Below are 23,741 nucleotides of genomic sequence, written 5' to 3' on the forward strand. Positions count from 1 at the left end.
TGTCAGGCTCACAACTAAGTATGAACGTGTTCCCTGACAAATGTAAGGAATCCCTGTAGGCGCATATGCTTCATGGGGTACTCCAGCATGCAACGAAATATATAGCACTGTCTTCTCTGAAAAAAAGATATGTTATCACAGGTGCTTTCCCAGGAAGAAATAACTGTCTCAAGTACTCTCTTATTCAACCAAAACTTGTGGACTCATTAGGCCTGTGCCCAACACTTCAGGGCAGATACACTGTCCTTCATTGGGGTTACGTGGTCCTTGCTGGTCTCTCCTCGCACTGACCCTCCCCCGTCACAGCACCTGCCTCACTCTGCTGTCATTGCCTGATCACTTGTGTGGATGCAGGCCCTCGGGTCAGTGAGCTCCTCCAGGGTGGGCACTTGTGTCTCTTCACGTCTGTCTCCCCTCAACCTTGCGGGAGGTTGGCGCCTGCAGAAAAGCTGACTACAGGCTACAGGAGCCTAGAAGGTGGTGGGCAACTCTAGGGTGAAGTGGGCCAAGAAGCCTTCTTGGACGTGGCAAGATAACCTAGACCTTGAAGTGTGAGAGGATTTGGATGGGCCCAGAGCCCTGAAGGACATTCCAGGGGAAAAGCATGGCCAGCTGTGCGTGTGCAAGAGTGAGGGGCCCCAGATGGGCAGTGAGGCGGGAGCAGACATGCAAGCAAACAGATGCTGACTGGACCAGCTGTCAGAGACCTGTGTGCCTGTGCCTGGCACAGGGGAACTGCTCTGTAAAGCCTTTTGATCGAATGAATGAGCAGCTCCTGGAGCACAGAGATGCTGTAAAGACTGTATCAGTTATTGATACCTTGGTTCTGGAAAGGTAGCTCAGCAAAAAGGAACCTAGAGGCCAGAAAGGGTGCCAGGGCGCAGGTGCAAAGGGCCAGAAGTTGGTGAAAATACCAGAGGTGGAGAAGGGAAGCCACATGCAGAGGGAACATGAAGGTGACACGGCTGATTAGAAGGAAAGAAGCTGAGAGTTGAGGCGGATGGTATTTCCAAGGGAGACAGAGCCTCGAGAGCTAACTGCCGGTTACTGAGCATTTCCTACATGAGAGGAAGCGTGCCATGTGCTTAATCGTTACCACAGACTTGGGGGTAGGTTTTATTACCTTTATTTTTTCACCAAGACACTGAGGCTCTGGTGTCCTCAAAGCCCTATAGCCAGGAAAGCAGCAACGCCAGGCCTGACCCTTGCTGCTGTTGGGTTTTCCAATTTACTTGGGAAGGTAAGTGGGTACCAAAGGGAGAAAAGGGACTAAAGATGCCAAGGGAGGGTGGGTAAGTGGCAGGCAGGGCTCCCGAGGCCGCAGGAGGAGCGAACTGCGCTGGGGAGCCGCCCCAGGGGAGGAGAGTGAGCGTAGCATGGTGGGCATCTGGGGGTTTTGCCACTTGGGTTTTGGCTACTGTTTCTTCCCATCAGTCCCCAGTTTTCACTTGGGGATCCACCCTCCCTGAACCTCAGCTCCGTGGTCTGGATGGGGCCTCACCCCAGCTCCAGGATGGGACACTTGGCTCTGGCCTGTGGCAAGTGGTGCCTTTTCCACCTTGGGTCACACTGGTCGGTGCAGAGGTGGACACACATGCTAAGACAGTCAGTCAGTGAAAAGGCACTGATTCATTCATCAGTAACTGAGTGCCCGTCAGGCTCCAGGACTGTTCTGGGTTCTAGGGATACAGCAGTACTCTCTTTACAGCGCTTGCGTTCTACCATATGAGGTTATTTGGGGCAGTGATAAACGCTGTGACAAAAAGTCATGTTGGTAAGAGGTTAGATGGCCCTGGGGTGGGGCATGGGCACTCTTTGCGGAGGGGAACGCAGGGAGGAAGGCCTGCCAGGAGGTGAGATGAGGGCACAGCCCTGAGTGGAGTGAGGGGCCCGGGGAAGGGCCCTGGGCAGAGAGAGAGGACATCAAGGCCCTCACGTGAGGCTGCGTGTTCCGGGAAGACCAGGAAAGCCCAGGCATCTCGAGCACGGTGTGTAGGGACGAGTGTGGAAGGTGGAAGGTTAAGGTCAGAGCAGTGGGCAGGGGGTCCTGGGATGTCTGCACAGGCAACTGAGAAAGATGCCTCTTCCCATGGAATGATGGGAACCTGGGGGCCGCGGGCAGGATCTTGTGCCGTTGGAGGAATGGACAGTGGAGGGAGCTGGTCTGAGTCAGAGGGCAGCGTCCAGAAGGGCAGAGCTAACACACGGGCTGGAGAAACTGAGTCCTGATACCATCCTTTGCACCCACTAGGCTTACGTTTATGGGAGACGTCACACTGTGAGCATGGCTGGCTGAAATGGCGATTGACAGCCAGGGCCCAGCAGCTTGGACCTGTGATGTGACATTTCCCAGCGCCTCAATGGAGCAAGGGAGCAGGGACGGAGAAGTCAAGGCCCGGCAGGGCTCCTGGCTGGGGGGTGGAAGGGAGCTGCCGTAGGCCTGCGCCCCAGGGAGCCTCTTCTCAGGGGTCGGCCTGCCGTGCCCACAGCAGCCCCGGTCGTGCCCACAGCAGCCCCGGTCCTGACCACACCCCAGGGGCCGCCGCCCCACCTCAATGATCTCCAGCATCTCCACGCGGGTGATCTTGCCGTCGCCATCCAGGTCGTACATGTTGAAGGCCCAGTTCAGCTTCTGCTCAAAGCTGCCCCTGGAGGTGATGGAGAGCGCGCAGATGAACTCTCGGAAGTCGATGGTGCCGTCCCCGTTCTTGTCGAAGGTCCGGAAGGCGTGCTGGGCGAACTTGGAGGCGTCTCCATACGGGAAGAACTGCAGAGCAAAACACACAAGGTCAGGCGTCGGGAGGGGACGAATCACAGACCCCGAGTCAAAGACCACCGCTCGCTTGCTTTCTGCTCACAGCCCGGGCTAGCCCAGCCACCCGGGACTGGGGACAGGCTCGGCTGCCCGGACAGGGTCTGGCCCAACGCGCAAGGCCAAGGGCTGGCACAGGGAGGCCATCCGTCCGGGTGTCCTCGCTCCCAGGCCCCTCGCTCTCTCCGGTGGGTGAGGCTGGGGACACTTCTGGGTTGGCGGGGCCTGAACTGGGGCCGCTAAGATTCCACATCTGCGGCTTCGGAGCCGACTTCTCTCCCGCACGGGGCGGTGCTACCTGGATTTCCACGTGCCTCTGGGTGTGACAATCCAGGTCCACTGTGCGCGGGGCCCGAGCGACATGACCCCGACCTCCGGCCAGCGGCTCCCCCGTCCCCAGCCCGCAACCGTCTCCCTGGGTGAGGGTCCAGGGTGTGACTTCTTCTTACGGGCACTTTTTTTTTTTTTGGCAGATCATTTAAGAGCCACTAAAAATAGAACATGACCGGGCTTATTTCTGAGAGACGTAAAGAGGTGACTTCTCAGAGCCGACGGGGAACTGTAGGAGACCCAGGATGGGCACAGGAAGGGGAGGAGGGGCAGATCCCACAGGTGGTGAGAACACGGAGCCCGAGGCGGTGGCCGCGGCCCCAGACGCGCATCTAGGCCGGTGACACGCAGCAGGGATCCCGGTCTGATACCTGACCTTCTGCCCCAGCAAAGCTAAAGGACATTCTCCAGGTGGAGCGCAGGAAACCAGGAAACAACCCTCACCCCACCCCCAAAACAAAACCAAAGCGCACCACGTGGTGTTTTAAAGCAGAGAAGGTGTGTATGTGTTTCTGGACGAATAAGTCCCGCAACTACAAAAGCCAAAGCAGATTCCTGAGGATGCGACCGGGGCTCCTGTTCCTGCGTAGGTGTTGCCACTTGCTAAGTGGGCGGGGCTGGCCGCACACAGACGGCCGGCATCGTGGCCCCTCTGGGCTGTGTCCTCTTTCTCGCCGTACATTGTGCGCTGGGACTTGAGCTCGGCTGCCCACTCCTCCTACATTGAGAAGCACACTGGACAATAGAAAATTTCCCTCCAGAAGCAAAATAAACATTTCATGTCAGGAGCCAATACAGGCGGGCCAAGGACAAGGCAAGTGTTCCAGGGGAGGAGCTGACTTCGGCTTGTATTTCAGTAGCTCCCACTTCCAGGTGCCAGGACCCGTTCTGGTTGCTGCTGCTGTGTGAGAAACCACCCCAAAACTTAGTGGCTGGAAACTGCACGACTCATTTTATTAATCTCAGAAAGTAAAAATCTGACAGTCTCTTCTAATCAAAGAACTTATTCTGTGACTACTTATTCTCCCACGTACTCTGAACTGTTCTTTACTCATAACTCTTAGGACACCAAATGTGTGTGGGTTTGTTTTATTATTTTCCCCTCGCAACAACCAATTTTCCAACTGGCTGGACACCAGCTGGGTGTCCTACGGTTCAATTCAATTCTGACCCTAACTGCCTGGAGTTACAGCAGACCCCAGAGGGTAAGGGTTCAGTCCCACAAGACTGCGCCCACCTTAAACGCCAGTCACAAGTCCCAGGTTGCCACCTGTTCTTCTGAAAGACCTGCTACGAAGTTGGAGGATTCCCACAGCCCCTCCTCAGGTTGGATAATTTGCTAGAACGACTCACAACATTCAGGAAGGCACTTTATTTACTACTACCAGTTTGTTATAAGGTTACAACCCAACGGAGGAGATGCAGAGAGCAAGGTGTGGGCATGGGGGTGTGTGGAGCTTCCGTGCCCTCTCTGGGTGCACCGCCCTCCCAGCCCCTGGATGCGTTCACCAGCCTGGACGCTCCCCCAGCCCCGTAGTTTGAGGGGTTTTATTGCAGTTTCATTATGTAGGCATAATTGATTAAATCATTGGCCATTGGTGATTGAACTCAATCTCCAGACCCTTTCTCCTCCCCAGAGGTCGGGGTTGGAGCTGAAAGTCCCAATTCTCTAATCTGCCATTGTCTTTCTGGGACCAGCCCCCCTCCCAACCCTGCCCCAGTCCTGAAGCTAGGGGTCCCCCAGCCACCAGTTATCTCATTAACATACAAAAGACACTGTTATCACTCCAGAGATTCCAAGAGTCTTAGAAGCTTCTGTGTCAGGAACCGGGGACTAAGACCAAATATGTATTTCTTATTCTCTCTCAATATCATATGTGCCCTGTGCATGAGTGGTCTTCATCTCTCTCTAGGGGTGTGCTGTTTGCTGTTGTGTCACCTGCTTCACGTTCAGTGGTCTTGGGCAGAGCGGGTACCTGTGAAATAGCCCAAGAACAGAGCAGAGTGAGCCCCCTGGTGGATTCCCAAGTCTCCTTAGGGATGTTTAGCCATCAGCCTTTCTACACACAATGACATGAGGCCACTGGGTATAATTTTTCTCTATCCATGTAGGTTTCTGGCGATGTAATGCTTTACCCATCTTATACCTCACAGCAGACTTTTAAGTTGAGGGCCATCTGACAGTTTTATCTAAAAATAACTGGGCACCTTAGGTCAGTATATTAAAAATTAATTTAGATCAGGAAGGCCTCGAGAAAAGAATCGATTGTAAATTTTGAGCTATAAAAGTTACATGTGCCTTGCCGAAGGTCTATTTACTGACTTTTATAGCCAACATGTTTACTTTGGAAGAACTGAGTGTGTGATCAAGAGCCCTCAGATACCAGGAGGGGTTATTTCCTTTAGAAAATTCATCCTATCATGTTCCGAGTACTTCAAGTTTTTCTAATCAGGGGAATGATCCTTCTTTTGATGAAATAATTCAACTCTGGATGGATCATCACAGAAAAATGAAGCCATACTCCCTTCAATCTCTGTAGGAGGAAATCAGGGTCTTGAACTCATATTCACTTCTCGTGGAGGAAAATAGTGCCTGAGAAGTACAAGTATTTTGGGGGTAATTGTTGCTTGCGGGGTGTTTTATTTTTAAAATTCAATGTATTTTGCTTCAACTCCTGCATTAAATATTGGTGTGGAAATAATTTTTGGTGGTCTTAATAATCTAAACCTTTTAATATAATAGAAAAAAAGAATGGTGAGGTTGAAATTTTTTAATATATATAATTATATATATTTCACTTACTTCTTTGTAGTTCAGGCTGCTATTAAAAACTATCACAGACTGGGTAGCTAATAAACAACAGACATTTATTTCTTATGGTTCTGGAGGCTAGCAGTCCAAGATCAGGGTGCCAGCATGGTCGGGTACTGGTGAGGGCCCTCTTCATTGCAGACTGTCAACTTCTTGCTGTGTCCTCACATAGTGGAAGGGGAAAGGGCACTCTGTGGGGTTGCTTTTATAAGGGCACTAATCTCATTCATGAGGGCTCTACCCTCATGATCTAAGCACCTCCCAAAGGCCCTACCTCCTAATACCATCATTTTGGGTATTAAGTTTCAACATATGGATTTTGGGGACACACAAACATTCAACCAATAGCAACTTGTTTGAAAGAAAATAAGTTTAGTTATGAAAATTTTCAGAAACTGTGTTAGATAATCTAACATAACTAATCTTCAATAAGTTTCCAGCCTCTCTTTTATGCCTATGTACACACGCACACAGAGTTTTTCTACTTTTGGTCAAAAATGTTATATCAAGTGTATCCTATATTTCCATTAAAAGGAAAAGAAATCTTCAGCTGGGAAGCAGCTGCAAATGGTCAGTTAATGCCCGCTGATGTGAATCCAGGCCCCAGCCAGGAGCCCTTCTGACCCCAGAAGCTGTGTGGTATGGTTCCTGGAGAAATCCTTTGGGGTTTGGCACCTGTGGGGCAGCCTGTCGTCCTGAGGGTGCCCGAGAGAAGGCTCCTCTTTGAAGGGCAGGGTTTGGGAAGTGGAGCAGTGTTTGCTCCAGGTTCTGGCCAGCAGAGCCCTAGGCTTAATTCTGGGGGTGTCAGTGAGCTGGCCAGTCCCCCAGGCTCCCTGGCTGGGGGTGATGGGTGGCTGGGCAAGTGCCCTGGAGGCAGTCTTCCCAGGACTCCCTACAGCCTGCTTTCTCAAGTCCTGTCCTTACCCCTGTGCAGCCCACAGCCCTTTTGCTCTGACACTTGGGGGGCTCAGAGCCTAGTAGCAGAAGGTGGGGCCAGAAAGTAGACCCTCTGTCCCTGGTGAATTCTGGCCCTGCTGATGAGACCCTGACCCCGAGGCCACACAGTGCTGTGTCCCTGTCGTACCACAGGGACAATCCTGTGCTCTGGTTACGCTCTGAGGGAACGAGCTCTAGAGGCTGCCGGCCTCGGGTGGGACCAGGACCCAGCTACAAGGTGTAGCATGATGTCTGTAGGAAAATGTCACCCTGGTGCTGAAAACCAACTCACAGGTGAATTTTAGGGGCCTGCCCTGTTTCTTTTTTTTTCTTTTCCAAATTCTGCCTAAGTGTAGGCATTCTCTTTTTTTAAATATTTATTTATTTATTTGGCTGTGTCAGGTCTTAGTTGCGGCACGCGGGATCTTCATTGCAGCATGAGGGATCTTTCACTGCAGCATGTGGGATCTTCATTGTGGCATGCGGGATCTTTCATTGCAGCATGTGGGCGCTCTAGTTGTGGCGCACCGGCTTAGTTGCCCCGCGGCATGTGGGATCTTAGTTCCCAGACCAGGGATCGAACCGGCGTCCCCTGCATTGGAAGGCGGATTCTTAACCACTGGACCAGCAGGGAACTCCCCCTGCCCTGTTTCTAACGGGGGCAGGATCGCCTGTTTGTGGAAGGCAGATGGAATTACCCGCGGATCATAAGTGCCCTGTGCTTTCCTGCCTCTGTCTTTGCCCACAAGGCGCCCTTTGTCTGTCGGACCCTCACCTACTGCTCAGTTCTATCTTCCTCCTCGTCATCTGAAGTGGAGCCCGGATGCCACCTCCTGCGGGGCCCTTCTCTGCAAACGCAGCCTGATGTCAACCCCTCTCTCCTTGCGTCCGAGTTATCTTTGCACATGCGGCTTTCCTCTGCCAGACCACATGTTCCTTGCTTCGCTCAGCTCCGTGTTCTCTGCACAATCTTTGTTCACCAAGTGAAGGGGCCTTTGCTAGATGATCTTATGAGTTTGAAACTTAACAAAAATTTAGTGTGTGGTCCCCTTCCCCCACCTAATATTCAGGCGGCTGATAATTCATTGCTCTTCATCATAGTTTAGGAAAGGTCTCAGAGTCTGAAACTTTCTGGGATTACACAAGCCTACACTGTATCCCCCTGTATTCCACATCCTTACTTGGAACTGACATATGTGCAGGAGAGGAAAACCCCAGGAAATGCCCGTGGACTTGTGTCTCTCCCCAGGGAGGCAGTAGGAGAATTTGCACAAATTAACCTGCCTGTTCCAAAGCCACAGCAGAGGTTTTCCTTACAGATAGTAAGCCAAAGCCCCACGTTTCCATCTTTTCAATAATCTATCCAGTTGTGAATATTAAAAGGTTTGTTTCCTTAAGAGATGGTGAATGACCCCAGACACCTCATGCTGAATATGCGTCTGTACCCCCAGGCCCTCCACCCGCAGTGCAGCACAGGTGGCTGCATTAAGAAATGGCCTCAAAACACTGTGCTTCCATCCCCCACTCCATCCCTCTGCACCATCTTGCTGCGTATAGTTCATCCTTCTAGAAGTTGTACTAAGTTCCGAGAAAACATTGTAACATTTCCCATGGATCCTTCCCCTCTCCCAGTGTCACTGGTGCCTGCCTCAATTTGATGGAGAATGCAGGTCCCCTAGAAGTTCTCTGCCCAACCTTCCGGTTGGGGGAGTTTTCACAAGCATGGCCTTGCCCCACTGTGATGGCTGACATGGCGGTGTCAGGAGGGAGTGGCAATAAGACTGCCAAGGAGGACGGTCTCTCTCCAGCTCCCAGCTGATGCTGGGCAGCCCTCGGACCTCAGACTAGATTTCTGCCCATTAGTCTGCCTGAAATAGGGCTCATGATGGGATCAGAGAACAGAAGACCTCTCTGCTGCTCACTGTCGTGGAGAGGTCTGCCCTCCACTCCCTCACAAGACACAGCCCCTTTTAAAATGTCCTCACTCAGGTCAGTTCTGTTTTCCTTTGTTCTCAAATGTCAGAAGCCTATATTGTCTGGCTTATGAACCCACCAACAGAATCCCCTCCCCAAGGGTGGAGTGGTAATAGGGAAGAACAAATCTGGCTCCACATTGGGTCTGTTTCTTTTCCTTTAACCTTTCTATTCTATTGCTTTTTGTTACAAGTTAATCATTAAAGGGATGTTGCCTGTGGCTTAAAGTAACAGAATGGCCCACCTCCAGGAACCCTGCCTCCCTTGCCTGAGCATTAAGCTAAAATACCTTTGTTTAAGCTCACAGGAAACATCCTGCCCAGGCCCACCTGTGATTGGATGCAGGAAAGAAGAAATTAACACATCCCCTCTGGAGTCTGGTCTGGCTGCAACCAGGAAATATTTGCAACAACTTATTTTATTTTACTTCCTCACCTTCCCTTCTTTGTTCTATAAAGGAAACCAAGCATCCAAACGGAGCAAAATGGTTCTTAGGGACACCAGTCCAGAATCTTCTCGGTCTGCTGGCTTTCCGAATAGTCATTATTCCTTGTCCAACAACCCATCTCTCGATGAGTTGGCCTGTCGTGCAGCGAGCAGGATGAGCTTGGACTCCGTAGCAGAGTCTTTCTCTATTGCACCCCTGAACTATCGCTAGTCTGCTTCCAAGGTCATCTCCCCTCACCTCTGCTGGAATTAGCTAGAGGCCTCCTCTGGGCAGCCTGACTCAGTACCGCCTTTCCAGGCCCTGCTACTAGAATAGTTGTTATCGTTTCACGAGGGCCTATCAGGGAGCGAGGCCCTAGGCAGGTTCTTTTCATGTGCTGCCTCAGAGGGTCCTTCAACACGTTTAGGACTTGAGGGCCATCGTTCTGCGTTATGTAACTGGCATAAGGTCATACCACTAAGTGGGGTAGGTGGGCTGGGACCAAACCCAGCTCGGTCTGCAGACACTGCCTCTCCTGCACCTGCCAAGTCCGCCTGGCCTTCAGCACAGACATGGAGCTGCAATCCACCTCCTGCACCAGGATCTGGAAAGGCTCTGCCCATCTCGCCCATCCCTCTGCTTCCTTCTCCCCACGTGCACCTCCTGCTTTGCACTGTGCTCACGGGAGCCTCGATCTTTGTCATCAAGGCTGGGCCAGGTCACAACAGGCCCACAGGGAGCAGGCACCCACTATTAGGGGCAAAGGAGGCAAATACCTGCCCCTCACAGGGAAGATCCCCTCATCTCCAGGCAGCAGGGAAGGCTGGGCCAGGGGGTTGGGGACCGTGGCCCCTAGCTCTGGGGCAGGTGCCGCCGTGGAGGGAGAAGTGCCAACCAAGCCCGAGTCCGAGGATTGCAGTCAACCTCCTGGACCTTGGCTATGGCTCAGCTCGGTGCTGATACTCCGTCTTCCCCCCAGGGCTGCAGAAGTGTGGTGTCCCTGAGAGAAAGCAGGACCCACCTCAGGCTCACGAGAGGCAGAAGTGAGAGGTGAACCAAGTTCCGTCTCGTTCTGTGATATTAACTAAGTCAGTTAACCCATCTGAGCCTCAGTTTCCTCATCCACAAACCATGGCACTAACACTTAATACCTATCACATGGAATTGCCGTGAGATGCAGCGGGGACGGCACGTGTGGAAGCGCTCTGAGGCCGCAAGGAGCTGGGGGCCCCTGGGGGTTGGAGGCTGCTCCCTCCCCCCCGTTTTCCCCTCAGGGCTGCCGAGATGCACCCGCCCCCTGATGCTCGCAGAGGGCACCTGGGTGAGCAGGTGGTTAGCGGTGGGGTCTCAGCACACATGCCCAGGGCTACCGGTCAAGCTGGTGTCCTTGACGATTAACTTGGTATTTGATTTTGGCTTTAGGCTCATCACGCCCCCGAGGCCTCACAAGTCCAGAGGGAACTTTTCACACCCAAGTTGGCTCATGCCCACTTCCCATAACTGCCAATAGCATCTAATTGTCCTCAGGACAAGAAACAAAATTATCCCCAAGCCTCCGTGTCCAGTTTCTGGTCCACTCCTCTGCCCTCCGGGCTTCTTTCACTACCTGGGACCTTGCTGGACTCTCTACCACAGCTGTGGGACCTTTGCCATGTTTTTCTCTTTGTCTGGAATGCTCCTTTTCTGCCCCAGCCCACTTAATGCTTGTTCCTTCTTTAGACCTTGCTTCAGTCTTCATGTTCAGAACGCCTTCTCTGAGCTGAGGTCGGAACCCCCATTACACACATGCACATCACCAAGTCTCGCCCTTGGTAACATTTATCATCATTGTGAAGAAATGTTCCTGGCATTGCTTGTGGATTATAAGCTAAATAGAGGCAGGGAGTGGCCTGGTTTTGCCCATCGCTGTGATCCCTGGTGCCTAGTACAGGGCCAGGCACACAGGAGGTGTCGGATGAACACGTGACTCAGCACAGCAGGTCTTTTTCAAGCCTGAGGAGACAGCGGCAAATCTACCCAAAGACCAGAAAAAGGCTTGAAATGTGTTCCGAAGGTTGTCTTAAGTCAGCTATGCTAAAGAAGGCTCTCCATTCGGCCTTAAAACTTGTCATTCCCATCACTGCTTTAGCCGGTGATGCGTGAGGGTATGACTCATCCCCAGAGCAGTACGTGCACTTGGCCATATGGATGGGAAAAGGAGAGAGAGATTTCCCCTTAATGAGAAATGGCGAATCCAAAAACTGTTTTCTGCCAAAGTATTCATTCAGCAGATACTCCCAGAAGCCAGGTTAGTGCCAGGCTCTATGCTGAGCTCTGTGTGGGCGGGAGGGAGGGTGAGGAGGGGCAACGAGTAAAATATAAGATCCGGTCCCTGCCCTCAAGCAGATGTAACAAATCAAAGGTAGATGCAGCCCAAAATATGAGCTGCCTTCCACATGTGGGCTCTCTGGAAGGAGGTTAAAGACACAGCCACCTTACCCCGCCCCCATGGGGTCACCCAGATCCTGAGGTCACTTCTCAGAGCTGCCCCTTCTCTTGTCCTCTGGGTGACGATATCCATTTTCTATAGTCACGGGTCCCTCAGGACTGCAGTCTTTATTATGAGACAGCCATTATTAGCTCATGGTTCTTGTATAACTGCATCTACTTGAGAAGAAAATTAGTCCTGAACTACATTTCTAGAGAAGGGGTTTTGCCCCATGGGTCAGGGGAAGCAATTTTCATTTACGTCCTCGACAGGTCACTCTACATGCATATTGTCCCAAGAAGGTCATAAACTCCCGGAGAAGTTCTGTTATCTTTCTGTGGAAAACAAGACACAGGCAGTTGAAATCTAGACTCCTCACTAATTTTCAGGTCTCCCTCACTTTCAAATTCTCACCATGAGAAAAGTCAAAATTGCCTCTTCTTTAAGGGAAATATTATGCTTTGCTCTTTATTGTATCCTCACTGGTTTTAGATTAGGATCTGTTATGCTGCCGCTGCGTTATAAATGCTTAGGGCGGATAAGGAAGCAACTCGTTGCAGAGGAGTGGATGCTGGGTTGTGACAGGGTGTCTAGTTGTGACTAAACTCAAGTCACTTTGGACTTCCATTTCCCTGGATATAAAATGAGGGGATAAATCAGATAAGCTTCAAAATTCCTTTTAGCTATCATGTTTTATTTATTTTTCTGAATCTGGAAGTAAAATATTGAAAAAAGAAAAAGAAGAAAAAGGAAAATAATGAATTTGGCAAATGGGTGATACTTTCATGATTTTGGATTTGTTGTTAACCAAAGCACCTACTGCCCCCTTGTGTTGGTATGTCCTAATTACAGGATCAAACTTTGAAGGGTGAATATATCTACAAGTATATATATATCTAAATCTACATCTATATCTGTATCTGTACCTACATCTATCTATGTGTCTTTATCTCTATGTCATATCTATATTTCTATCTCTACCTCTTTATCTCTTTATCTAGATTATATCTCTATTTCTATATCTATCTCTATTTGCATCATATCTCTATATCATATCTCAATCTATCTTTATTTCTATCTCGATATATTTACCTCTATATCTAGATTATAGCTCTATAACATATCTATCTATATTTCTATCTATATATCTTTATCTCTATCTCTGTGACTTTTCTATCTCTCATCTGTCTATCTCTTTGTATTTTATCCCTATTTCTAGCTCTTTATCATACCTCTATCTCCATCTGTATCTCTGCTGGAAGCGTTACAGACCCTGAGGGATACCCACTGGTTACTCAGACCTTAAAAACAAACTCTCTCTACTTCTGTCCAATACCCAATTCACATTACAAATTGGATCAATGACATCTTGATTTGGGACAGGGGGTTTCCTCCAGTACTTCTCTTGTTGATTAATGTTGAGCCACCAGTATAAATCAGTCTACTGTTAGCATTTGTTATGAAATAGGAGGTCAACAATAGTAAATTACACAACAATAGTAAATTGTCATGGGTTCCCATTTAAAGCCAATCTACTAGATTAGAAAGAAGACTGTTTTGTCAATTTTAAAAGGAACTCAACTTTGAAACTAAGGAAGGGGTGAGGCTCTTGGAAGGTGCTCAGTGGAAGGCTGGTTGTGTGGGGAAAATTGGAAAGGGATCCCTCACCTGATAGTCCCTTCAGTTATTCCAACTGAAGTGGGTAGAGCAGCAGATTTTGCAACAGGTCTGAAACCGGTTATTTATTTCATCCCCCAAACTCCTCCTAGAACAAAGTGGTCTATTAGAGATCGATCCCCATTTCACCCTACACCCAACTCATTTCACAATGTCATGGTGACAATGATTAGAACGCTTAGCCTGGCTGCATCTCAGTTAAAATCCTCTCCAACGCCGTGAGCCACCGGGCCTGCAACCATGGAGAGAGAGCTGTACGTCACAGCTGGCGACAGGCACAGCAGTGATCACCCGAGTGGGGGAATTCTATCTGTAGAAGTTGAACACGTTTGTAAGACATGAACATATTCAGGTCCACTGCCTCAGTAGATGTGCCCTCCATTTCCTGGAAAGAGGACTCTTCCTCCCAACTCTAAAATGTTTCCCCCAAGTTTTTACTGTCCACCATTACTGACATATCTATAACATCTATCCAAATCGTTCCAAATTGTAGTGCCATCTCTGCCGCCAGAGGTGTAAGAAAAGGTCTGGCTGCAGACCAAGAAACAGACAAAGGAAAAGATCATGTGGGGAAGTAAGGGTGGTGTGCCATGGTGGTGGGGCTGTGAGCTTTGTGATCAGATGGGTCTGGGATTGAATATCAGTTCTGCAGTTTCCTGAACGTGGGACCTTGGGCAAAGGGTTTTTAAATCTTTTTCTAAGTCTTTGTTTTTATGAAAAATGGGCAGGGGGAGAATTGGCTGCTGGGCTGGGATCTCTGGGATTTAATCGAGTCAGGACACCTGGGATTGGGTACCAGTTCTCCCACTAGTGAGGAGCTGGGTAACTAGGGGCAGTGGGCTTTCCTTCTCTGGTCGGTCCTCGCAATGAGGATTAGATGATGTAGGTAATGACTCCTGCACAGTGCTTGGCTCATAGTAGGTACTCAGCAAATGAAAGATGCTATATTATTATTACCATTATTTTGTATTTCAGCAAAGCTGTATTCTATATGCATCAAGAGCATGAAAACTGAGGAACACTAAAAAATACATATAAAGGAAATGATTTTCTTTTATTCTTTTATGAAAAAATGTATTGGGTGATTAGTCAATAATCACCTACTACGTGCACCCACGGTGTGCCCGGTGCTGGGCTAGATGCTGAGAGGGATGCAGAAAAGCATAAACTGTGGTCGGGGATTTCAGTCTGGTTAGGGAGGCAGACCCAGAGGCACCCCCAAAGTTAACTAGCAGTAGAAGCAGCCAAGGGAGTGCACAGCCAGCCAGGGATGGGGGCACTCGTCCCGCCTTGCTGGATGTGTAGGATGAATCCTGGTGTATTTATAACTTCTTTTGATTACCTTCAAGCCCATACACAACCCAGTTGAACCAGAGTCCAAATGTGATCAAAACCAGTAATTGACTTGAGGCAAAGAATTTTTGCAACAGGAAGAATTCTGAGGAGTTCGGGCCCTCCCTCGGCCCCCAGGGCAACAGTGTATCCCGCCTCCCCAGCCAGCCCCTGAGCGGAGGGATGGAAAGACCAGAACAGACCATCGCAGTAGATTCCCGCAGAAAACTCCCAGATCCCTATTTCCAGATCTTGCTGGGCTGCTGATTCCGGGAGGAGGTCCTATTTACTACAACCTAGAGTCTAGAACCTGCTGGGGGAAGGATGAGGGTTTATCTGAGAAGGGCCAAGAGAGGCACCAAGAGTCAGAACTCAGGGGGACAAAGAGCAGGAAATAAAACCCACACAAAAGAGCGGCCAATCCTGGGCATCAGACCCCCACCATTTCTCATCCTCCCTGCAGGGCCTTGGACACAGAGGAGAGCCAGCCTTGGACACAGTTCCCTGGGGCTGAGGCTACCTCTGCAGTCTCTCCTCCCAAACTCAGACTCCTTGATTTCCTCTCCCTGAGCAGTAACCCCAGTAAATGCCATCTGATTCTTGACTCAGTTGCCTAGAAGGATCAATTTACAGATTAGACCTCAGGACACAGGGGAAGTCTCTGGAGAGTTTGCCAGTAGGGGCCACAGATAGAGTCCTCCTACCCCGATGAGGACAAAAGGCAGGAGCCTCAGAAGGGTAGGCAAGTTGGGCTCTGGTGCCAGACCTGCAGCCGCTCTGCTTTCTAACCATGTCCTGCAGGCCGTGACCCCGCAGCAGACAAGGGTCAGCTTCCAAGTTCCACCGTGCCACTTATTGGCTCTCTGATGTTGGGAAAGGGTCTGAGCAACCTGGGCCTGTTTCCTCTTGTGTAGGATGAGGGAATTGGCTCTCTATCAGCCCGAGAGGGCCTATCAACTCCTGTAATTCTAAATCTGCACAACTGACAACATTATACGTGACAAAAGATGCCGATTTAATTAACAACACTTTTATAGCACTTCCTACGTGCCAGGCATGTTTAAGCACACTGCCAATGTTTCCACATGTAATCCTCTCACAACCCTCTGACGTAGGTACCACTGCTAGCCCATTACAGAGATGGGTAAACGGAGGCACAGAGATATTATGTTACTTTGCCCAAGATCACATACTTAGTTAGTGGCAGAATTTGAACTCATTTTGCTCTAGAGGTTATACTCTTAGCCACCAAGCTACACGCCTCTGATCTAACTAACTAACACAGGAACACAGACACTGAAAAAGGCAAAATCCCAGTTCTGCCTCTAACCCTCACCATGTACCAACAGTAGACCATCTGCATCCATTCTAGTCAGACAGATGCAGCAGATAAGCTGGGCAGGTGAGGTCAGCAGACCTTCTGAAGCTCCCAATGGGCCAAGTCGCTCAGAGATTGCTCAGGGATTGTGGGCTTTGGCCAGAGCCATAAGGACCCAACATAGTGGTTCTTTCTGCGCTTAGAGTATCAGCTGCCAGCTTAGCACTGTGCCAGGCGCTGCAGGGGGCATGGTGCTGACCTGACACGTGTCCTGCGGTCACTGCTGTGGCCAGAGCTCGGCTTCTGTGCAAGCAAATCTTCTGGGGGTCTTGTTAAAACGCATTCTCGGAATTCCCTGGCAGTCCAGTGGTTGGGGCTCCGAGCTTCCACTGCAGGGGGCACGGGTTTGATCCCTGGTCAGGGAACTAAGATCCCACACGCCATGGGGCGTGGCCAAAAAAAAAAAAAAAAGCAAATCCTGACTCAGCAGGTTTGGGAGGGGGCCGCAGGGTCTGCACATCTAACACACACGCTCACGGCGCAGAAGCTGCTGGTCCACAGACCTCACTTCAAGAAGCAAGGATGTAACTCCGGGCACCTGGGATTTGAAGGAGGAGGTCCAGGCAGGCCTGGAGAGGTGAGAGGACGCACGCTGCAGTGAGTGGGGCCTGAGAGGCTTCTCAAGGTAGCAGGAGGTAAGGAGGCGCGTGTGCATTTGCGGGGTGCTGGGGGCAGCCTGCGGGAGGCGGTGTGGGAAACAGAAAGCAAGGGCCGGTGTGGGGAGATGCGCAGTGAGGCAGCTGAGTCAGCCTGGGTGATCCTGCCGAGGGGGGAGTGAGGGCAGGAGGCTGGAGGGGGCCGTGAGCAGAGCTGAGGAGACTGAGCTGATTCAGCCCCAAGGGGCCCCTCCTCCAGCCCCAGGTGTTTAGGCGTTAGAGGAGGTGGCAGGCCTGACTCCCGACAGGGAAGCTCTCCTCTCACATTTCCATATTTATCCCTCTGCAGGGAGAGCAGAGAGCAGCCTTCGGACAGGTTCCCTGGGCTCCCCTCCGCCAGGCTCATGAATAAAGACGCAGAGCTTCCGAGGAGAGACCTCCAGGCCTTGCCCGGATGGGAGGGGAGAGGAGGGGAAGGGAGGGGGGAGACCACGCAGGGCACGAGGCGCTGAAAAAGACCCACCAGCAGCCCTAGGTGTGGGCATGGGAAGGGGGGCCGGGGTCGGAGCGGAGGGTCTACAGCTGACCCTGGACCACCTGAATCATTTCTGCTCCCAGTGCCTCAGTTTCTCTGCCTGTAAATCGGGAGACTGAACCCAGTGGCTTAAGGCTCCTCCTTCCGGGTCTGACTTTGTGTGATTCTACCATAAAGAAGAGCAGGTGCTTTATGACTGCTAAAGTGCGCTCCAAATGCAGGGCCGCTTATGAGTACCTCTGAGAGGAGCCCTGTCCGACAGAAAGATACTGTGAGCCACAAATGCAAGCCACATATATCATTTGAAATGACTATATTAAAAAATAATAGCCTATTAAAAAAGGTTAAAAAAGTGACATTTATTCTAATAACATTTAACCCACTATATTCAAACCACATCAAATTATATCATTTTAATATGTAATCAATATAAAAGTTATTAATGAAATATTTGGCATTGTTTTGGACGGAGTCTTTGAAATCGGTGTGCATGTCATATACTTGGAGCACATCTCAATTCTCACCGGCCATATTCTGAGGGCTGGTGGCTCATGGCTACCGTACAGAACCTTGTAGCTCTGGACAGTGGGTACGCTGCAAAAGAATGTGTTTTAATTACCTAAGTTCTAGAAATAGAGGCTACTGCTTTAAATGAACTTTGGGAATATGTATATGTCATAGCGTTAAGTGTCCACGTGGTCAGGGAAGCAGGGGTTTGTGTGTTAACCAGCAAAGCCGTGAGCCTCTGAGAAAACGCTGTGACCTCTCAGGCCCAGTCACTGGGTTTTCTTCGCGCCCTCGGACACCCCAGGCTTCTTGGCCAGCTGGTCTGGGCCTCCTGCTGATGTGTGGAGCTTTATTCCAGATCCAGTGTCTAATGCCTTCATTCCTTGGTCACATCTCTCCTTTCCCCAAAATCCTGACTTGTACTTCCCCATCCCACGTACATGCACAAGGAGCGCCATGGTGTAAAGCCACTGGCCTTGCACAGTGTTTCTGAGCTGCCACTCTAGGAAAGAGCTCTCTTCAGCACATCCTGACCCCCCGGGAGAGATCAGTATTTTTTTTTTCCTTCTCTGAGAAGCGGTAGAGGAGACAGCTTGGCTTAGAGGAATGAGTGGAGCTCTGAAGCCGTAGTGACCATGTCAAACCCTGGCTCCGCTTGCGAAGTGGCTGTATGGCCTTGAGGAGGGCGCTTCATTTTAGGTGTGAAAAGACCAATCCCAGGGGTGGTTAACGCACTAGCTTACGTAAAGCATTTTGTTCAGTGCCAGGTACATGGAAGACACTAAAGAAAAGATAAAAAGGTAGCTTACAACTCTTCCTTCTGCCCTTAGGCTGGTGGACGTCTGTGTGTTGGAATCGACATTACGGTTTGTGCCACCTCTGACCAGAAGTACCTTTATCATCCCAGAGAAGTGTAACTGACCACACATCGATTCACACCCGTGAGCTAGACATTAAGTCCTCTTACCTGTTTTAACTTAATTCTCGCAACGGTCCTATGAGGTAGCGCCCACAGGTGAGGAAGCTGAGGCACAGAGAGGTTAAGTAACTTTCTCAAGGTCACACAGGAAATGGCAGAGTGGAGGTGTGAACCTAGGAAATCTACCTGCAGAGCCCTGGGGCTGATCCCTTTTGCCCCACTGCTATACCAGAGGCAGGACTCCTAGGGGAGAGATTTTGACCTTAAGCACCAAAGACAAGAGCCACAAACCAGGGTGGAATCTTTTAGGGTGGCCAGAATGATGACCTGGACCCAGATCATCCTGCCAAGGCAAATCCCATAAAGGCAGATATTTATGAATTTTTACATTTCGCCTGCCACTTGTTATCAGCCATCCCCGCAGCTTCCCCGCTGCCCATGGCTTTCTGTCGGCATTCTGTTTTCTGGAGCATCATTCCTGGCAGGTCTCTGAGATTCCTGGCCCAGCACCAGTGCCCTGACTGTACGGTCTCTGGGGTGTCCTTTTGGCAGCCGCACACCCCTGCCCTCAGCTCAAGTCCCTCCCCAGGACCCTTCTCCTCCCACTGGGGTACCTGCGGTTGCAGCAGCCAGAGAGGCATTTAATTCCCAGCTCTGCCCGACGGCCTGTTGCTAAGCTGCTGGTGCACGCTGAGATGTGCGGAAGGAAACCCTCATGGTGACAAACACAAACCGTCATGTTCCCAGAGCCACGTGCGCGTGTGCGTGTGCGTGTGTGTGTGTGTTTAAAGGAGCTGGGGATGGGGGTGGTGAGCTTCCCACCCACTCAGGCCCAGCTGCCCACGAGCATGCTGCCTTTGGGACGAATTCCCTGCAGCAGGACCCCAGCACAACACGGGAGCAGCAGGGAAGCCCGGGTTGCGGGAGATGGGAAGGTAGGGGGTGGGAGCTAAGTGACCGGAAAGCAGGGAGGTAGCAAGTTTTCTCTTCTTTGGTAGCTGTGCTCCCCCCCCAAAAAATACACAGAAATACCTGTCTTCCCTCCTCTCCCAGCTCCTACTGAGAACCTCATTCTTGCTAGGCTGATCCCAATTTCCACACAGACGTGAAAGGAGGGTGTAGGGACAGGAGAAGGGGGGCACAGTAAGTGTGTGCCTTGGACTCAGTTCTCCCACTTCTGCGTTGCAGGGCCTCTTCCCAGGCAACACCACTCATTGCCATCCTATCTGTTGCTCGTGCCATGTACACTGTGTTGAGAAGACACTTAAGTACAACGGCTGCGAGAGGGAGAGACGGAAGCCTGGACTGCCTTCTCTTCTGCTTCACTGCAGCACAAAGCTGGCCTCTGGTCTTGGCAGGACCTTTTACATAATTTGTGGGACCCAGAGCACAGTGAAAACGCTGGCCCCTTGCTCAGCAACGATTAAGCATTAAGCCGAGCGCGGGCCCTTCTGAGCATAGAGTCCTGAGCCGCTGTGCTTCATGGCTTCACACCCATGAAGCCGGCCCTGAGTCTTGCCTCCGCCCTGCTGTTGGAACGAGCTAATCCATAAGCAAATCTAACCCTTTCAGGTCTCTACTGAAAGCTTTTTGATGTCCTCGCCACCACAGGCTCCCACAGCCCCAGGAACAAAGTCACCCTGCTTAGCTCAGTCACACAGACCCTTCTGGACCTGGGTCCTGCAAATCTCTCTAGTCTCATTTACCAGCCCAAACCCTTGGGCACTCCATGCCTGTATGATCCACCGGAAATTCCTCCCAAAGCGTTCTTTCGAATTTCTCTCTCACTGCCAGGAGTACCCCTTTTCTCTCTCACTCTTTGCTACTTCCCATTAGGCCTTTGTCACTCAGCTCAAGGGTCACCTCCTCTGAGCTGTCTTCCCAGATTGCTCTTTCCTTTCAAGCCCACAGCCCACATTCTCCCCACCTAAGCTTACCCTCTGAGGGATGACAGAGCTCTGCCTGTATCAATGTGTACAGGACACTCATCATTATCATGATCTGTTACATACACCTGCTCCAGCTGTGCTGTGAGGTCCTCCAGAGAAGGGTTGTGCCTGACTCATTTATGTGTCCCTAGTGCCTGCAGTACAGTGGATATTCAATCAATGGCTCTTGATCTACTTAATGGGTGAAGCCCTCCACCACATCTGTCATATACAGCTCTGTTGTAACTTTATATGAAGTTAACAAAGAGAAACTTCTTACAAGCTGTATTCCACATTTCTGTTATAATTCTTCTCCACAGAGTGATCTGCTCTATGTATAACTGAAGGAGATTCATTGTTGATGTTTTTAGAAAAGCACTTTTATTTTCATTCAATGAAAATAGCAATTTGTTTTCTGACTATAAAGATAAAACACATTTATGAAGAAAAATTTAAAACATAGCAATTAAGGAATAATTATCCAAAACTCTGCCACTCAGAGAGAGCCATTATTAACAGTTCATTCACTGATTCAACAAGTATTTATTGAACACTGACTATGTTTCATGCATTGGAGATAGAGCAGTGAATCAGACCCACAAAAAGCCTTTTCTTCATTCTAGCCATTGTTTATGTATACGTCTATGAACAGTTCTGCACACACACGCACATACACACATAAACATGTATATTTGCAATTTCAAACTAGGTTTATTTATTAAGTGATATGCCATAAAAATCTTTTCATGCCAGTGGCTTTAAATGTATGACCCTCTTTTTCATGGTCAATATGTTTTGTAATTTTCTTTAATCAAATCTTAACTCTTGGACACTTGTTTAAAACATCACTGTCATCAAAACCTTAGTGAATTCTTTTTTATTCATAAAATTGATCAGGTTACCTCCTAAAATAGATGGCTGGTGTTAAGAGTACACAAATTTTAATTTTGATGCATATTGCCAAATGACACTCCAATAGTTAACCAAAGTGTTAATTTGTCCTGCATCTTTGTCAGCACTGGATGTGAGCTTTCTCCTTCATCTCTCCTCTTTTAGTAGAAGAAAAATGATATCACATTATTATCTAAGCATTTATGCATTTCTCTGATTCCTGGTAAGTTTAAATATCTTTTGTATTTCCTTTGAGAAAATCATAAGTAAGCGTGGTTATAATTTTCTTTTTTTTTTTCTATACAGAAGTTATAATTTTCAGGTAGTCAAATCCATCAGTATTTTTCTAAATGGTTTCTGGTTTGGGGGTCATACTTTTTTTTTCTTTTTTTGCTGAGCTGCATGCGGGATGTTCCCTGACCAGGGATTGAACCCGTGCCGCCTGCAGTGGAAGCACAGAGGCTTAACCACGGGACCACCAGGGAAGTCCCTTGGGGGTCATACTTTGAAAGGCCTTCCCCACACTAAGATTCAAAATATTCCTTCACATTTTTTTCTAATTCTCTCTTTCTCTCTCTCATTTACCCTTGAACAGTCACATTTATTTTGTGAATATAATGAGTAGACAACTGTTATATGATTTAATGAACAGTCCATTTTTTCCCTGTTTGAAATGTCACATTTTCCCCATATCCTGGGGCCTATGTTTGCACTTATTATTCTGTTTCTTTGGCTGTCAGGCAATCTATTCCTCTGTCAACAGCATACTGCCTGAATTATTGCAAGCTTATAATAAATTTTAATATGTGGCAATCATTCCCTTTACTCTTCTATTTTGGATTATTTTGAAAATATATTCTTCCAGAGGAACTTCAAAATAATTAGGTCAAGTTTCAAAACAACCAAACAAAGCAAAATCCAATGAGATTTTGATTGGGGTTGCTTTGAGCTGCTACATTCATTTAGAGAGAGCTGGCATCTCTGCAATACTGCATCTTCCCATCCAAGAACTAAGAGCATCCATTTGCTTATTTATGCCTGCCCAACGGATCAGGCTCCTGGAGTGTGAAGAGACAGCTCCCTTTCTCACAGAGTTCCAGGCCTCGAAGCTTGGAGTGGAGGCACTGAGCTCTCGGAACAACCCGAGAGACTCTGGGTTGGAATTCCCAGGGGTAGCTGTAATCCACTACCAGGTAGGTCAATACTGCTGGACTTGGAGGAGCATACACAGGGAAGGAATTTAGAAAATCCTGCCCCGGGGAATAAATGTGTCTTTCTCTGGAGAAATGCCCCAGCCTAGATCTCAGCAGGGGTGACCCAGGAGGCCTTTTCTGAGCCAAGAGGAGAAGGGTTGCTAATTTGAGCCCACCTCCTAGGGCAGGTGCTTTATGTAAGCATCTCATTGCCTCTTCCCATTGACCCTGGAGGTGGGTGATGTCGCCCCATATAACAGGGACAGAGCCGAGGGTTTGGTGACCTGACCAAGGCCTCGTAGCTGAAGCTCTGGGATTGGATCCTAGATCTGTCTGGCTCTAAGCCTTTCACTAAATCGCCCTGATCATCAAGGGACCTAAGAACAGCCTGAAAACCCAGCCTGGGGGAGGGTGGAGACTGAGGGGAGGGGGCAGCTCCGGAGCCTCAGGCTGGATGCCCGGGGAGAGGGGCCAGGTGGGCGGATACCCAAGAGAAATGCAGGGACAGAGGAAGGACCGGCGCTCTGAAGCCTCGCCCGGCTCTCAGCTCCGCGTGGAAAGCAGCCATTCCCCTTGTCCAGCGGGAGCCAGGAGTTTTGAAGTTCAGACAAGATGGAGCCGAGGCTCCTTGTCTGTGGAGGAGGGCAGCATCGAAACAGGTGGCACAGAGGCGAGGAGGAGGACCCGGAGAGAAGGGTCGAGTCCTCCAGGCCTGGAGCGGGCGGCAGGGAGCCGGCTCCTGAGCCCTGGCTCCTCAAAGTCACTGATGGGGCTGCAGACCGGGCAGGAGGCCGAGCTTCGCATCCAGCTCAGGGTCCAGGGCCTTCCCTGACCTTCTAAACTCAAGGACTTTGGATATTATGGAGTAACCTCCCTCGCACCCCAGAGGTGGGTAGCCTGTTCCAGGGCTGTGGGATTCTGAATTTCTCTTTTAACACTGTGAACAAAAAAGGAACAAAGAGTGTCACTCATCATCCAGTTCTACAAAGGGTTAAGTCACAACCCAGGAACAGCGTGCCCTGAGGGG

The 23,741-nt window shown here is 49.8% G+C and overlaps 1 protein-coding gene across 1 annotated transcript in view; it reads right to left on the minus strand.

Annotated features, from left to right (window-relative positions):
* Nucleotides 1–23,741, minus strand: part of VSNL1 (visinin like 1) — a 100,521-nt gene that overhangs the window by 2,825 nt on the left and 73,955 nt on the right. Inside the window, exon 3 of the mRNA XM_036874085.1 lies at nt 2,552–2,767. Within this exon, the coding sequence (XP_036729980.1) occupies nt 2,552–2,767 (216 nt within the window). The remainder of the gene's footprint in view (nt 1–2,551; nt 2,768–23,741) is intronic.

This window comes from Balaenoptera musculus, chromosome 13 (assembly GCF_009873245.2).
Source record: "Balaenoptera musculus isolate JJ_BM4_2016_0621 chromosome 13, mBalMus1.pri.v3, whole genome shotgun sequence".
Classification (NCBI taxonomy): domain Eukaryota; kingdom Metazoa; phylum Chordata; class Mammalia; order Artiodactyla; family Balaenopteridae; genus Balaenoptera; species Balaenoptera musculus.